Source organism: Sinocyclocheilus grahami, unplaced genomic scaffold (genome assembly GCF_001515645.1).
Source record: "Sinocyclocheilus grahami isolate Dianchi unplaced genomic scaffold, SAMN03320097.WGS_v1.1 scaffold579.1, whole genome shotgun sequence".
Lineage (NCBI taxonomy): Eukaryota > Metazoa > Chordata > Actinopteri > Cypriniformes > Cyprinidae > Sinocyclocheilus > Sinocyclocheilus grahami.
In genome coordinates this window covers 822,468-837,893 of record NW_015505758.1, presented here as the reverse complement: position 1 = coordinate 837,893, position 15,426 = coordinate 822,468, and the positions used below count along the sequence as shown (strand labels likewise).

At 39.1% G+C, this 15,426-nt stretch overlaps 2 protein-coding genes across 6 annotated transcripts in view; one reads left to right on the top strand and one right to left on the bottom strand.

The window, feature by feature from the left end:
• The window catches only part of LOC107556812 (von Willebrand factor A domain-containing protein 7-like), a 17,423-nt gene extending 7,662 nt beyond the window's left edge, over window positions 1–9,761 (top strand). For 3 of the 5 annotated variants that reach the window (XM_016240031.1, XM_016240030.1, XM_016240032.1), the window contains exons 8-17: window positions 1,845–1,957; window positions 2,574–2,690; window positions 2,794–2,967; window positions 3,134–3,266; window positions 5,447–5,596; window positions 5,827–5,919; window positions 6,007–6,275; window positions 7,243–7,376; window positions 7,484–7,643; window positions 8,338–9,761. In XM_016240031.1, coding sequence (XP_016095517.1) covers window positions 1,845–1,957; window positions 2,574–2,690; window positions 2,794–2,967; window positions 3,134–3,266; window positions 5,447–5,596; window positions 5,827–5,919; window positions 6,007–6,275; window positions 7,243–7,376; window positions 7,484–7,643; window positions 8,338–8,724 — 1,730 coding nt within the window. In that variant the 3' untranslated portion in view covers window positions 8,725–9,761. The remainder of the gene's footprint in view (window positions 1–1,844; window positions 1,958–2,573; window positions 2,691–2,793; window positions 2,968–3,133; window positions 3,267–5,446; window positions 5,597–5,826; window positions 5,920–6,006; window positions 6,276–7,242; window positions 7,377–7,483; window positions 7,644–8,337) is intronic. The other 2 variants (XM_016240029.1, XM_016240028.1) reach the window with 1 other exon arrangement.
• A 1,158-nt stretch (window positions 9,762–10,919) lies between these two features.
• Window positions 10,920–15,043, bottom strand: LOC107556811 (C2H2 finger domain transcription factor crzA-like). The gene is made up of 4 exons (XM_016240027.1): window positions 14,691–15,043; window positions 14,154–14,305; window positions 13,728–13,839; window positions 10,920–13,186 (listed from the first exon to the last, which is right to left on the bottom strand). The coding sequence occupies exons 1-4, from the start codon at window positions 14,959–14,961 to the stop codon at window positions 11,037–11,039; spliced, it is 2,685 nt and encodes an 894-aa protein (XP_016095513.1). The 5' UTR covers window positions 14,962–15,043; the 3' UTR covers window positions 10,920–11,036.
• Between the last annotated feature and the right edge of the window lie 383 nt (window positions 15,044–15,426).

Here is a 15,426-nt window from a genome sequence, read left to right as displayed (position 1 = left end):
GACTCAGGAAGATTAGCTGTGACTTGACTTGACTCAGGAAGATTAGCTGTGACTTGACTTGACTCAGGAAGATTAGCTGTGACTTGACTCATGAAGAACAACTGTGACTAGACTTGACTCGGGAAGATTAGCTGTGACTAGACTTGACTCATTAAGATCTGTTGTGACTTGACTCATGATAATGAACTGTAACTTGACTCATGACGATCAACTGTGACTAGACCAGACTCATGATGATGAACCGTGACTTGACTGAACTCAGGAAGAACAACTGTGACTAGACTTGTCTCATGACGACCAGTTGTGACTTGACTAGGCTCATGCATATCAGCTGTGATTAAAACTTGACTCAGGATAATGAACTGGAACCTGACTGGACTCATGACGATCAGCTGTGACTTGACTGAACTCAGGAAGAACAACTGTAACTAGACTTGACTCATGATGATCAGTTGTGACTTGACTAGACTCATGAATATCAGCCGTGACTAAACTTGACTCAGGATAATGAACTGGAACCTGACCGGACTCATGACGATCAGCTGTGACTTGACGGCGCTCAAGATGGGCAGCTGTGACATGACGGGGTGCCGTGGTGTCCGCCATTTTGCGATCAGGCTCCACTGTCGCCGCCATTTTGTGAGCGTGCTCTGGTACAGCCGCCATTTCAGTCACAGACACTGTGTCGCGTTCCTCCTCCGCGTCACCCACAGTAAACAAAGAGCCAACAGACAACAAAGCATAATCCATCAGGTCCCTTAAACTACAGTTAAATTCCTCTCCAGGTAAACAAGATTTCGTGGGTTCATTGAGTCCAAAACGGAACAAGTCTTTAAACAAAATTTCATCATACAGTGGAACCTTTTAAGATAGTACACAGAACCGGTGAACATACTCCTCAATAGAAAGGCCTCCTTGTCAAAGATGTAGTAGCTGGGTGACTGGGTCCATACCAGGCCAGAGTCCACTGGAAAAGCCACTGGATCCTTGTTGGGCTGAGTATTCTGTAACGGGGCTGACGAGACGTGAGACATGTGGATCCATCTGCAGGCTTTATTCAAGAGACGTGGTAAACAGGCAGGGTCAAAACAATGGCAAACAGGTATATGGCGGGCAAAACACAAGAATAGTCCCAGGGCTAGCATAGGTCACCGATCAGCAGACAGAATCACAGGGGCGAGACGAGAGGGAGAAATCCAAGAAAACAGGCAAAGATCAAAAACCGCAAAAACAGGCAAGGCAAAACAAGGAAAACACGGAGACTCGGAAAGGGGTACAGGGGTACAATACCCAGCAGAGAAATGTGGTTAGAGTAGGTGTTATATAGTGAGTGAGGTGATTAGAAACAGCTGTGTGCAATCAGTGCAGTGTGCAAATCGTGCAAAGAATGATGGGATATGTAGTCCGGGGTGCTATGCAACAGTTTGTGTTGTGCGAGAGTGAATGAAATGGAAAGGGTGACCTCTGGTGGTGAATAAACGGAAGTCCATGGACTGAATTCGTGACAGAATGCAATTTATAATAGGTTTTTGTTAATACCAATATTCGTTCGTTATCTTGGTTTTTTTCCCTCTAAGTTTGTTTTTGTCTGCGAAGAAAGGATGCAATTTGAATTTGACCAAGATGAGGTATCTTTGGAGACATAATGAAACATAATGAAGCCATTATGTTGGGAACATGCCTATGGTGACATAAAGTATTGCCTTTGTAGGCAGGTTACTAAGATTTGGAACAGAGCAATGATACTTTTTCATTTATATTATGGCAAAAGAGATCAGATATAGTCCAAATTAATATTAATTACATACAGACACAATCTGTTCACATTTTGTATGCATTTGTAGAATTTGGACCACTAATAAGAACCACAGACTCAGATGTGATGAAGTCAGAGATCTCCAAGATCAAAGCTGATGGAGGAGGGGATACCCCAGAAATGTGCCTGTCAGGACTTCAGGTACTGTGCTGTGTGGCCTTTCAGCCAATCATCTCAAACGTCATATGTGACCCTGGTCTTAAGTCGCTGGGGTATATTTGTAGCAATAGCCAAAAATACATTGTATGGGTGAAAAAAATAGATTTTTCTTTTATGCCAAAAATCATTAGGATATTAAGTAAAGATCATGTTCCATGAAGATATTTTGTAAATTTCCTACCGTAAATATATGAAAACTTAATTTATGATTAGTAATATGCATGGCTAAGGACTTCATTTGGACAACTTTAAAGGCGATTTTCTCAATATTTTTTATTTTTTTGCACCCTCAGATTCCAGATTTTCAAATAGTTGTATCTCGACCAAATATTTTCCTATCATAACAAACCATACATCAATGGAAAGCTTATTTATTCAACTTTCAGATGATCTATAAACCTCAATTTTGAAAAATTTACACTTAAGACTGGTTTTGTGGTCCAGGGTCACATATATGAATAGCGATCAAAGTAGTTTCAAGTTAGAACTAAGAACTATTATATTATTGAATTTTATAAAGAATACAAGGAATCAGTTTTTATTGACCACTCTACAATGTTCCTCTACAAAGTTTTCTAACCTTCTGTTTCTCCCACAGTTGGCCCTGACAGGAGCTCCTTCCTCCTCCTTTATATATGTGTTCACGGATGCTCCACCTAAGGATACACACCTGGAGAAAACCATCAACGCCCTCATTCGCAGCACCAAGTCTACGGTAAAATTGTCCATCCTTGTGTCACATACAGTCCTTGCCATCAAAATGTTCACCAGCCCTCCATCAGTTTCCCACTTTTCCATCTCTCACCCTTTCTATTCAGGTATCTTTCTTCATGACAGCATCAAAGAGGAGGAGAAGGACACTGAAGGCATCGTCACAGTTTCAGGTGTATTATGACATGGCCTTGGCCTCTGGGGGCCAAGCCATTGAGGTCTCCAAATCCAGCCTCTCTCAAGCCACAGACATCATTTTTGACACCTCTACTTCAGCTTTGGTATGATCAGCATCTTATAGTCAATTTACTACTGTAAACATCTCACAAACAAAACAGTTGCAAAAAATAAATAAAAATACAGCATATTCAAAGAACTTTCTCTTTCTCAAAGAACCTATCTCTTTCATTTTTGCAATTGTTTGCACTCTCTTTCTTCATCCATCAGGTGACAATTCTTCAGCGCTCCAGGGATCCAGGACTTGTAGAGAGTTTCCCCTTCCTACTGGATAAGTCTGTGTCCAACACTACCATCTACATCACAGGAAGTAGCCTCACATTCAACCTACGCAGCCCCACAGGTAAATTCAGAGGCACTTTTAACTAAATTAACTAAAATAAAAATGTAATTAACATAAAAAAGCTTTTTTTTCATAACCTAAACACATTTTCATGACTGTACATGGTATCAGGTATCATGGGACCAATTAGTAGAGCCTGACCGATATGGGTTTTTTGGGTCCGATACCGATATTAGGGCGTAAAAAAAGCCGATATCGATATATCGGGCGATATTTTTTGTGTATATTATAGTACAGTACCAGTCAAAAGTTTGGACACTTTCCCATTCGTGTGTCCAAACATTTGACTGGTACTATATATAGAATACAGTATATACATAAACAGAATATATATACATAAACACTTTTTTGCAATGATCACTCAAATGTGGTGATCAAACACTTATAATGACCTGACAAAGATATGTAATAATGGAGGCAGGGCATTTAACAGTTTAACAATAAACGTTATTATCCAAAATGAGTCTGACATCAGTGCACTGAACAATAAAGTTGAAGTTTATTCAACTTTAATTCAATTAAATTCCATTCAACTTTATTCGGTTGAAGTTTATTTCACTTTGGAACATTCATTCACGGATTTGCGCTACTGTCTTCACTCAGACGAAACTTACTAGAGAAGTATGAAGTGTGACATAATATACCTCTGTAAATAAATATAAATTCACGTCTTGCGCACTTAAATGCCCTTTGAATGTAATGTGTACATTCCCTTGGAACTGGAATCATGGCGGAATTTCATGTGAAGTTCACTTCGCAGGGTACTTTCTGTCGAATAAGCCAACGCTTGAATGCTGCTGCCTGAACAAGAGACCTCCTTACTAAAGTGAAAGTGTTGGCTGGTGTCACTATCTTGCGAACGCGCCGGCGGATCTCTCCACCAAATTCAGGGGATCCCTTCAGCTCGAGGAGTCCTCTCGAACACCACCCTCCGCGCGTCGGTAGCCCCCCGGAATCGCTAGATCGGTCTGCGTTGAACCACGAATTTAACCACCCGTAATTCCCGAACCCTATCGACGCGGGGGTGGTCTCATTTGAAAGAGGGCCTCGAGACGTACACTCGATTCAGGTTCGAGAGGGTTCTTCGCGTTAAAGGGATCCCCCAAATTTGGTGTGGATTTGCCGTGCCTTTATGGAGATATGGCTGTTCAAAGTTTCAATGGTCAACGCCTCATTCAAACACGCCCCCACATATCTACGTCACGATGTGGAAATATTTGCGTAATGCCACCCAAATGTTCATGCAAAGAAAGAAGGCATGGTTTCAGGAACCACAGTAGTGTTGATGCAGCCATGTCAGGGAGACACAGTGTGTTTCTGTGCGAAAGCAAAAGCCCTTTATTTGGCCTTCCGAAAGTAGATGCAATGAATCATTGGTTAAAATATATTTACAACAGAACAGCACAACCCAGAACCCAGCCTACAAGGGTGGCTGTGCAAAGGCTATTTCTTAAAAAAATGGGTCAATTACGACTTTGCTATGACAATCTGGCGCTTATTCTGAATCAGCTACTGTAAGTATGTTTTCTTAATAGTTTAAGTATTTGCTATTGACTGGTCAAATGCTAAGTTTTGCACCGTGTAGAGTATCGCGGCGTGTGTGTGTGTGTGTGTGTGTGTGCGTGAGAGAGAGACAGGGTCACATCACAGTGGAGTCAGCTTTCTTAATCGCGGCTTGTGTACTACAAATACATACCAGCATCATCACTGTATCTGTCACGGGACTCTGTTCCCCTTTCGGGCTTGAACTGATGGTAAAACTAAGGACATTATTTACTGTCTTTACATTTATGTTGAAAGCTGAAGCGTCGCGATTATGGAAAGGGGCGTTACATTTCCGACACGTGCTTGTGGTGTTCGGCCAATTACAATGCACTGGGTCAGCTGGCCAATCAGAGCAGACTGTGCTTGTTGGTTGGAGGGGCTTTGTAGAAAACGACGCGTTTGAGAGAGGCGGGGCATAGAGGAACTACAATAATGTACAGTATTTGAAAAATAATGTTTTTTTTTACATTAAAAATGTCAACATATTCTGTTACACCAATTACACAAAATAATGATCTTTAAAATAACATCATATAACCCTTTAAAAAATGTATTGCATTATAGTGTTCGGCTTCAATATAAGATATCAAAGTAAGTTCCTCCATTATTGCCTAATGAAATGCACTTTCTTCCAGGTGTGACTCAATCTAACACTGTTGACAATGGACCTCTGGGTACAATTCAGAAAGTGGGAAACCTGCAACGAATCCAATTAAACGGAACTGAGATGGGCCTGTGGCACATTGACATGACGACAACTCAGCCCTACACCATTAAAGTGATGGGTGAGCCATCATGTACTTATTTGATAAACCAATGCAAAGCCAAACACTTAAGTTTTGCCAACCTGTCATGAGGAGAATATGGCATAATGTATATTTATTCTTTACTCCTAAAGTATTAAGAGGAAAATTGCTAATGTATTGTTAATGATGATAATAAAAAAGCCGTGACACTCTGAGATGCATGTTGACAGTATTTTTATGCCTTTCTAATGTAATGTAATCTTTTACAGGTCAGAGTGCGATTACATTCATCTATGACTTTGTGGAAGAATTCAAAGGACCCCATCCTGGATTTGCTGCCATTGATGGGCGGCCGTCAGCAGGTTTAACCCATTATTCTGTTTAACTATTAAACAATTCTTAATAAATGACTTGAATAGAAATGTACAGATTTTTTGCTCTTTATTTAGGCTCACCGGCTAAGCTGTTGCTAACGCTGACTGGAGAGAAAGGTCCAGAGGCTCTAGAGCTGCAGGAGGTTGCTCTCATGGAGGTGTCTGGGGTCAAAGTGTCTAATGGAACCATTGAGAAAATGGATGGTGGAGATTACTTTATTACCGTGAAAGAAGTGCCAGAAGGAGAGTTTGTGGTACTGCTGAAGGGAAAAGACAAGACCTCCTCCAGCCTGTACCAGAGGCAGACCACCACACAGATGTCTCAGTCTGAAGTCATAATAAAGGTACAAACTGTATTCTTAGTGTATTCTTCTTCTTAAAATTTAGTGAGACCAAAAGGTAGGTACATTATCTTTGAATATGCTGCCAAATTCTAAGGCATTAGTGTGTATCCTTCACACATAAGGGCATGGCATTCCATAGAATGCATTGCGCCAAATTCAGTGAAAAAGTGAATTAATGGTGGACGAGACGAGAACTTTGGGTCACATTCACTAATAATTGTGTGAGTTTTTCACATTTATATGAAACGACTCATGAAAAATGTCTGACTGTGTACACTTGTGAATTAGTTCTTAACCTCATTCTAATGTTTTTGAAGTATTCTAAATGAATGACTACATAACCTAGGTTAGTCATTTTCATAGAACACGTCCAAACACCATCTTTATATAAGGGCTATCCGCACAACCTTTCCTTTACAGTCTTTCATCACTCTTAGCAAACATGTGACAAAATCTTGATGATAAAATATATTTAACATGAAATATCTATGTATAAAACGACCCAGAGTATGATTTGTTTTTGTATGTGGTTCCATTTGTTCCTAATTTTTTTCATAAATTTGTAATGCATTTTACAGTAGTAGGAGTTAATGATTAATCATCTTCTTTTTTTTTTTTTTGGTGAAAACATTTTTTGAAAGCATAAATTTGTGTACACATGGTTAATCAGTGAGACCCATTGTCTTTAAAACGCATCAACAAAACAGTAAAATCAAACATTTATAACAATGCTCTATATTTGTGGACTGTATTATTAAGATTGTTTTAGTGTTGTGCTGTGAACTTGCTAACAAAATGCTAACATAAAAATCTATTGAAATCAATTGTAGGTCGAGTCTCTTGTGCGAAAATCAGTCACTTGTAAGTTCCATGACAATTATACTTCCTTTAAAAGGCAGTAGGCAGCTTGCTAGTTGTTTGAACAAATCTAAATTTAATTCTAAACCCATTTTCTTTCCATCTACAGGCAATAGCAGACAGCTCCATGCTGCCAGGAGAAGTATTTAAAATAAATTTTACTGTTACAACCACTGGAACCAGTGGTGCCTACACAATTCGTGCAAGGAATGACAAAAACATCCCTATGACACATCCATCAACGTAATTTCTCCACTTAGTTCTCAAATCACTCAGTAATGATTTAATTAGCTTTCCTTATCAAGAATAAAATTAAAAAGTGCTAAAGTTCTGTTTCTTTGTCATCCCAGTCTCAATCTCGTGAGTGGTGGCAGTGCTCAGGGGACGGTGTCTCTCACTCCACCTGGTAATACAGTCTCAGGCACAGATGTTACACTAACCATTGAGGCGGAAGGCCCTGGAGGAAGTGATTCTAACTATGCTGTCCTTCGCCTTTCTGTTCTCTCCAAGGTAACCTCAGATGGTTTCAGACAGACTGATAAAGCATTCTGCTGTTGTGAAATTTCAGTGGAAAAGAATGTGGGCTTAGATAAGGAGACTGAATGAGGCACATTTATATGTGGAATGTTATTTCAGTACCAATTTTGCAGTAGTGGCGTCCCAAATGTACAGTTTAGACCTCTAAATGACTTCTATGGCAGCCAGTTATTTCTTCACACAAAACAAATTGTGGTTGACTTATGATACTACCATTCAAAAGTTTGGGGTCAGTATAATTTTTTTTTGTAAAAAAAATCAAACAATTCTTTTATTTAGCAAGAATGCATTAAATTGATCAAAAGTGGCAGTAAATGCTTTTATTTCATTACAAAATATTTCTATTTTACATAAATATTGTTCTTTGATAAATTTCTATTCATCAAAGAATCCTGAAACAAAATGTATCATGGTTTTCACAAAAATATTAAGCAGCTCAACTATTTTCAACATTGATAATGATAAATGTTCCTTGAGCAGCAAATCAGCATCTTAGAGTGATTTCTGAAGGATCATGTGACACTGAAGACAGGAGTAATGATGCTGAAAATTCAGCTTTGCATCACAGGAATAAATTACAATTTAAAATATATTTAAATTGAAAACAGTTATTTTAAATTGCAATGACAAGCTGATGTTTTAACTCCCCCTTTACTGTTCCATCCAGGTTACTGACTTTTCACCTCCAAAATGTGAAATTGTCGGTGTACAGGGTACTTGCTACTCCTCCTCTTGCAGCTCATCAAACTGGGAACTGTCTGTTAACATCACAGACGGTAATGGCACAGGCATCGAGAGCATTTCTATCCAGCAAGGCAGTGGAATCTTCACCCAGAGGGAAGTGGAAGATGGTGTGATTGTGTTTATGGGTCTATATGAGGCCTCATGTTGTTCACCTTCTGTGACTTTGTCTGCAGTTGACAAGGTAGGGAACGTGGGCAGGTGCAGCTACACCATGAAGTCCAGCGCGGGCTCGCGCCTCATTAGCATGTCCCTCCCTCTGTGGGCATCTCTGCTTTTATATGGTTTTCTACGTGACGCCTTCCCTCTGTAATGAAATTTAGTTTATCCAACCAAATTCACAGTCATCCTATCCCTCTCTTTCTCATCCCATTCTTTTATAAAAAATATAAATATAAAGCATTCTTAGAGGTATGAAGTTGCATAAAGCAAAGCATTTTATCCCAAACATTCCATAACTGGTTTTTCCAGATATGCAGGACTACCGATGAAGAACTATGCTGCTTATACAGACCCTAGAAATCTCAAAGATAGATTAGAGTTTTATGTGAACTCATATGACAGGCAGAAATATAACTCAGGAATCACCAGTGTTTTTTATTAACATGAATTTAATTAATTTAGACAGTTATTATATATATATAATATTTGTTATGATCAATACAAATGAATGTTGCAAAAAATGTAAAAATAAATGCTTTCTAATCTACAACATTACTTTTTTCTGCCCAAATATATAAAATGTTTGTTTTAGTATATTTTGTCTAACCATATTAGTTCACATATATTTTGAATATCAATAACAAATCATTTTGAATTGTACAAATATCTGCAATGACTTCTAAATATGCTTTCAAAAAAACTTTTTACAGGTGAGTAATCCTAATATACACTTAAGGACTATGACAGTTATACTACATAAAGGATTATTGTTATGTGCCATAAACATAAGGTTGTGTGTTAACTAACTAGTGTTTTGTGCTTGCATTGAATGATGTGGTACATGTTGCAACATGAACATGTAATCTAGACTATCTCAACCAGCTATCCAAATGTTAACCACTTTACATAAACTGGAATTTGTACTCAAATATGTATACGAGTCTTTTTTAAGCAGGCTACTTCAACATGTGCTTGTATAGTTGCCTAAAGTGAAATTAGATTTTTCACAGTTCTTCAGTGTATTTCTGCTCCTGTTTTGTTTTCCATCTCAACTGCAATTCATGTCAGTTATTTCAATGTTGAGGTTTATAAATGGCATATTAGACAATCTGTGGTATAATACACTGCCACCCAGTGGTTGATATGATTTCTTTCTTGTCTGCGTCATACTAGTACATTCATATGAATAGATAGAATAGACCATTGCAAGATAAATTGTGTAGCAAACAAACTCATTTAGTTTATTATATTATCATTTACAAAATGACACCTAAGGTGTTTTACTGATATCTATGGACAATAGAAAAATACTATCAAAACTATACAATATAATAATAATAAAATAAACAAGCAGTATACAAGTTTCACATTGACCTAAGAATAGAAAATCATCACATTTTATTACTTCAATTGTATTTGCTTTGCTTGGTATGAGAAAAAGAGTATGCACAAAATTAATACAATGAAGCAGTTAACATACTTTTTAAAAAACTTTTATCTTTTAAAAAAAGTCATCTTCATAAATTAAAGGAACAGTTCACCCAAAAATGAAATTTACCCCATGATTTACTCACCCTCAAGCCATCCTAGGTGTATATGACTTTCTTCTTTCAGACAAATACAATCAGAGTTATATTACAAAATATCCTGGATCTTCCAAGCTTTATAATGGCAGTGAATGGGGTCGAGATTTTGAAACTAAATAAATTGCATCCATCCATCATAAAAAGTACTCCACATGGTTAATAAAGGCCTTCTGAAGTGAAGCAATGTGTTTGTGTAAGAAAAATATCCATATTTAAAACTTTATAAACCGTAATATCTAGCTTGCGCTAACTTTCATACATGCGTTCACAAGAGAGTAGTGTTCTAGCGGATGATGAGGATGTAGGCATAGCGTAAGCTCCAGTGAAAATCCTTTGTTTACAGCAAAGGAAAACCAGTCTCCTCTTGGCATATATCGAAATCCTTGTTTTGTAATTTCAATTTGTGACCAGTATTTGGTTTTGCTCTCTCCTCTGCGCTTCCACGTTAGTCACTTCTCACTGGAGCCTATGCTACACCTACGTAATCTGCTGGAACGCCACTCTCTCGTGAACACGAGTACAACAGTTAACCCCCCGGAGCTGTGTGGAGTACTTTTTATGATGGATGGATGCACTTTATTTAGCATCAAAATCTCGACCCCCATTCACTGCCATTATAAAGCTCGGAAGAGCCAGGATATTTTTTTTATATATCTCTGATTGTATTCGTCTAAAAGAAGAAAGTCATATACACCTAGGATGGCTTGAAGGTGAGTAAATCAAGGGGTAATTTAAATTTTTGGGTGAACTATCCCTTTAATTTACAATCAGGCCTAATACTGTTATATTTTTTGTAACAGAATATTTGCCAGTAGATCAGTAGATCACCTGAATGCTTAATACGGAACAATCCCAATTCTTTTTTTCCTACTTTTTTTCATGTAACATGTTGTGTGTTGACATGTTTCTTAAGATGGGCCGACTGAGTAAAGCGTTTCCCACATTCCTTGCACTCAAACGGTCTTTCCCCTGTGTGGATGAGCTTGTGTCTTTTAAAATTTCCTAGATCCACAAATCCCTTTTCACAGTGGGGGCAGATGTAGCGTTTCTCTCCTCTATGCCCCTGCATATGCATATTCAGAGCAACTCTATGTTTAAACTTCTTCCCACATAGAGTGCATGAGAATGGCTTCTCTCCAGTGTGCATTCGCATATGGGTAGCCCGGTCTGCCTTGGCCAAAAACCTCTTTCCGCAAACTTTACAAGGAAACGGCCTTTCTCCAGAGTGAATGAGCTGATGTTTAGTAAGGGTAAAGTGGTATACAAAACTCTTCCCACACTCCTCACACTGATACCGTTTCTCCTCTGCATGGACCTTCATGTGCCGGTTAAGACCTCGTACACTAGGAAACGCCTTTCCACACTGGGAACAGGTATAAGGTCTTTCGCCAGTATGAAGTCTCATGTGGTTCTCCAAGGCAGATGCATTGCTGAGGACCCTTCCACACTGGGGACACTCCGTATTTCTCTGCAGTGTTTTGCCAAAAGGTTTTGGTAATAGTTGATTTCCGTTATTTGAGCCAGAATGTGGTGTTTCACTAATCAAGTCATTTTGTACCTGATCCACCCTCATATCCTTGACCATAAATGTGCCGTCCTCATTTGCGGGATCTATTTGTCTGGATTTGGAGCAAATCTTTCTCTGTTTTCTTAGTCTTGACTGGAGTGTGGGGGTGTCATCATCTTCTGAGAGGTCTTTATCATTACTCTCTGTGCAACATGGGGAAAATGCTACGTCTGCTTTGAAGTTGTCAACCGGAGACGCAGAGGTATCTAAAGATGGAATGGGTATTCGCCCTAAAACAACATTAGCTGAAGAGGCAGCTTGTTGCTCCTTCAGTGTTAGCAGAGGAGCAAACTGCCCAGTTGGCTGAAAATGGTGCATGGGTGCCTGCTCCGAGGCATCTTGTGGCGTTATCACGATGGGTGAGTGCAAATGCAAAGTGTCAAGAGATTCAAGCAAACTTGCCGTATTATCGGGGGGAGGAAAAAAATGGTCTGGAGAAGAGGAAAACTGATCGGATTGTGCCGGATATTGAGATTGCGTGAGTGGAGGTTGAGGTGCGTTTAAGGAGACAGATCCCTGAACTGCGTTAACTGGAATGTGTGGAGAAGTAAATGGAACATGCGTTGGCAGATAAGAAGGTGGCGTCGCCTGAACTGGATTGTGTGGCAGAACCAAAGGAAACTGAAATGATGGACTTGAAGTCACGGAATGTGCTGGCATTATCTGTGGCAATGCAAAAACTTGGGATTGAGGGGGAACAAGACCAGTTGACAGAATCTGATCCTGGACGGCTGAAAGTGTATTTGGAGCTGCTGCGACAGGAACATGTCCTGATGGCACGACAGTGTGTACTTGTGGTGTCACCTCTTGGGCTGGTGTTTTGATAGACTGTGGTGGAAAGAATGGTGGTTGTGTAAGTTGAGATGAACACTGGGATAATGGTTCAGTGGTCTGGTTTAGCGAGGCAATGGGTGAAAGATTTTTCTTAGTATGTGAAACCAATGCCTGAGCTCGCTGTTTTGGGGAATGAGCCTCCATTACTAAGACTTGGCTTGGAGGAAAAGGATTTAGGTAGGTGTTTTGACAGATATTTGACCCCTCTTTCTGAGCGACTACTGTCTGGTTTGATGTTTGAGGGTTTTGGTTTGGGTTTGGTCGACGGTGAGCTAATGAAGCTGTTGGCTTGGTTTGAGGTATTGATGGAGTGCCAGACAGCTCAATCATTGGCACAGACATGTTAACACTGGAAGCAGGAGTCTGGGTCGAATTGGGAAGTACTGACGAAGTGGACGTCTGTGCTGGTGCACTGGCATTCTGTCTTTTGTTTTGGGAAGACAAGCCTTCAGTGTTTTCCAATGTTCTTTCAGATGTACCTTGGATGGGTTGTATAGTCTGATTGGGTATTTGACCACAGGAACCCACTCTGCGACTACAAGAGGAAGTAGTCACTGGTCGTGGTGACTTTCCTCCTGGGCTGCTATGGTGCCTAGTTATTGTTTGCAATGCTGGTGGGAACACAACTGTGAATAGAGAGGTGAAGATGCAAGAAAAGAACATAAGCAGGACAAAATGTAAATAAAAAAAGTTGCAAAGTTGCAAATTGAGTCCTCAACAGATAGATTAGTTGAGTATCTGAGTGGTGTACATTACGGGATGGAGTAATTTCACCTGCACTAGTTTTTTCATTGTTGGTCTACATTGGTCCTAACTGTGAAATACAGCTCATATAGATTTCTTGTCAATTTTAAAAATTGTGTAAATATTTTTTGCATATTTTTGTTATTATTTGAAAAGGATTGGCTCTTATATGATAATTATATGTAAATAGAAGATTTTAGAATTCATTCAAGTGTAAAAATTTCAACTTTTAAAAATGGGTATGTAATGTTATATTTTGTTGTATTTTATTCAATTCTATCAGTTTCTGCTAAATGAGTAAATGTATATTACACCAAGCAGTTGAGTCTCTGTTGTGCACTTGTGAAAGAACTACAAATAAGATATGACGTAAATGAGAATTTTTTCTCTTTGTTCAGTTGAATTTGTGAATGACTCTTGTACCCCTTTCCATGGTGTCCTTATTTGGCTCTCTGCGCACCAGTATTGGTTCAGCACCCTCTTGCTTTAGTAGAAAGTATCCTGGTGCATATTTGTTGCATTCAGTCTCTTGAGGCTGAAGACAGAACATAAAATCATAATGTATAAAGGGGCTAGCAATAAAATAGTATCCACTCCAGAATGATCGAATATGAGCATAAGATTTCAATTCAATCCTAATCGAACTCACCTCACATAGCATTTTGATATTCAATCAAGCCTCTAAATATTAAAAACCCTTACTGAGAGGGAACACTGTATGACCTCAGTCTGTGAACTTTGCTGTATCTCACAGCATAATTGATATGCAAAACAGAAAAGTGGGAGGAAGGGAGGAGGTGAAGCATAAACACTTTTTACTCTTCTGTCATATGACCTGTCATTTCTTACCTCTTGTTTGACGAGGAGCAATGCAAGTTGTCTGTTCCCATCCTCACTGGCACAAAGATCTGTGAGTTTCTCACTCGTAATGTCTCCCACATTAAGACGTTGTCCTATAAACTGAAGGGGGCTGCATCCCCGGTCAACCAAAGTGGGCTTTTCTGTCAAATGGAAAAAAAAGAAAGAAAAAAAGCACTGTAAATAACCCTGTTGAAAACAAGCGCCTAACCAGCCAACAAGCAAAAAAGTGCCCAAAACATATTCTAAAACCAACCTAAACATCTTATCGTGTTAAGGATGTTTTAGGAGGGAATACATTACAAATGACAAATTATGAGAGAAAACTGATTAATTAAATAAAAGGAAATTAATATGCATATAAAAATATGTGCATAAAAAATTCCACAGACAGAAAAAAGGCCATAAAAGTGGCTTTTATGTATTAACCATCAGACTTCATCTAAGCCGTTAAAAGTCGTTATATTTTCCAGGAAGTGTTTAACGCACGCCATAACTCAGGAACACACTGTTACAAGAAAGACCTACCACACTGCACGCCAATATCACGATGTTTAGAGACATTTCCAGTCCTCTGACTCTCAGCTTCAGAGAATCTCTTTGTGTTCTGGCTGGAAGAATCACCTGTCTTCGTGTTGACATTATCTTGCCTCAGCTGCACCAATTCCGCTTTCAGGCGCTGCAAAGTGCCATCATAAAGTTTTGTCGCTTCCCTCACAGCAGTCTGTAAAATTGTTTCCATTATGTTTGTGAACTGGGCCTGAAACCCGTCATAATCGTCCGCGCTCGCATCGGGCATGGTCCGACTCGAATGAAGTTACTTTTATGGAGCAGACGTGATGGTCCCTTTGACAGTCAATGAGAATCACAATGATGACGCGTCCAGGGGAGGGCCGTATACTTCCGCACTGAATGTGAAAAAGTTTTATTTATAGACGGCTGTAAAGATAGTTTGCGGTCTGCTTTTTATGACACTGAAACACACTGAAGTTCTAAACCGTGTATGCATGCAAGCGTCTTCATAAGGGAGTGAAACAAAACTTAATGATAACTTTCTGATTATTTGTATTTTTCAGCGTCTAGCCTATATCTTCAGTGTTTTTATGAATCAAGAATGTAGAAACAAAAATACATTTTATAATAGCCTATATAAATGTATTGCACAGTCCTGCATCTTGACAAAAAAACCCTGCTGATTTGCAAAAATGGCCTATCTAAATGGATTATACTATATAAGTTCAGGAATAGCTGAAATACCCCCCCC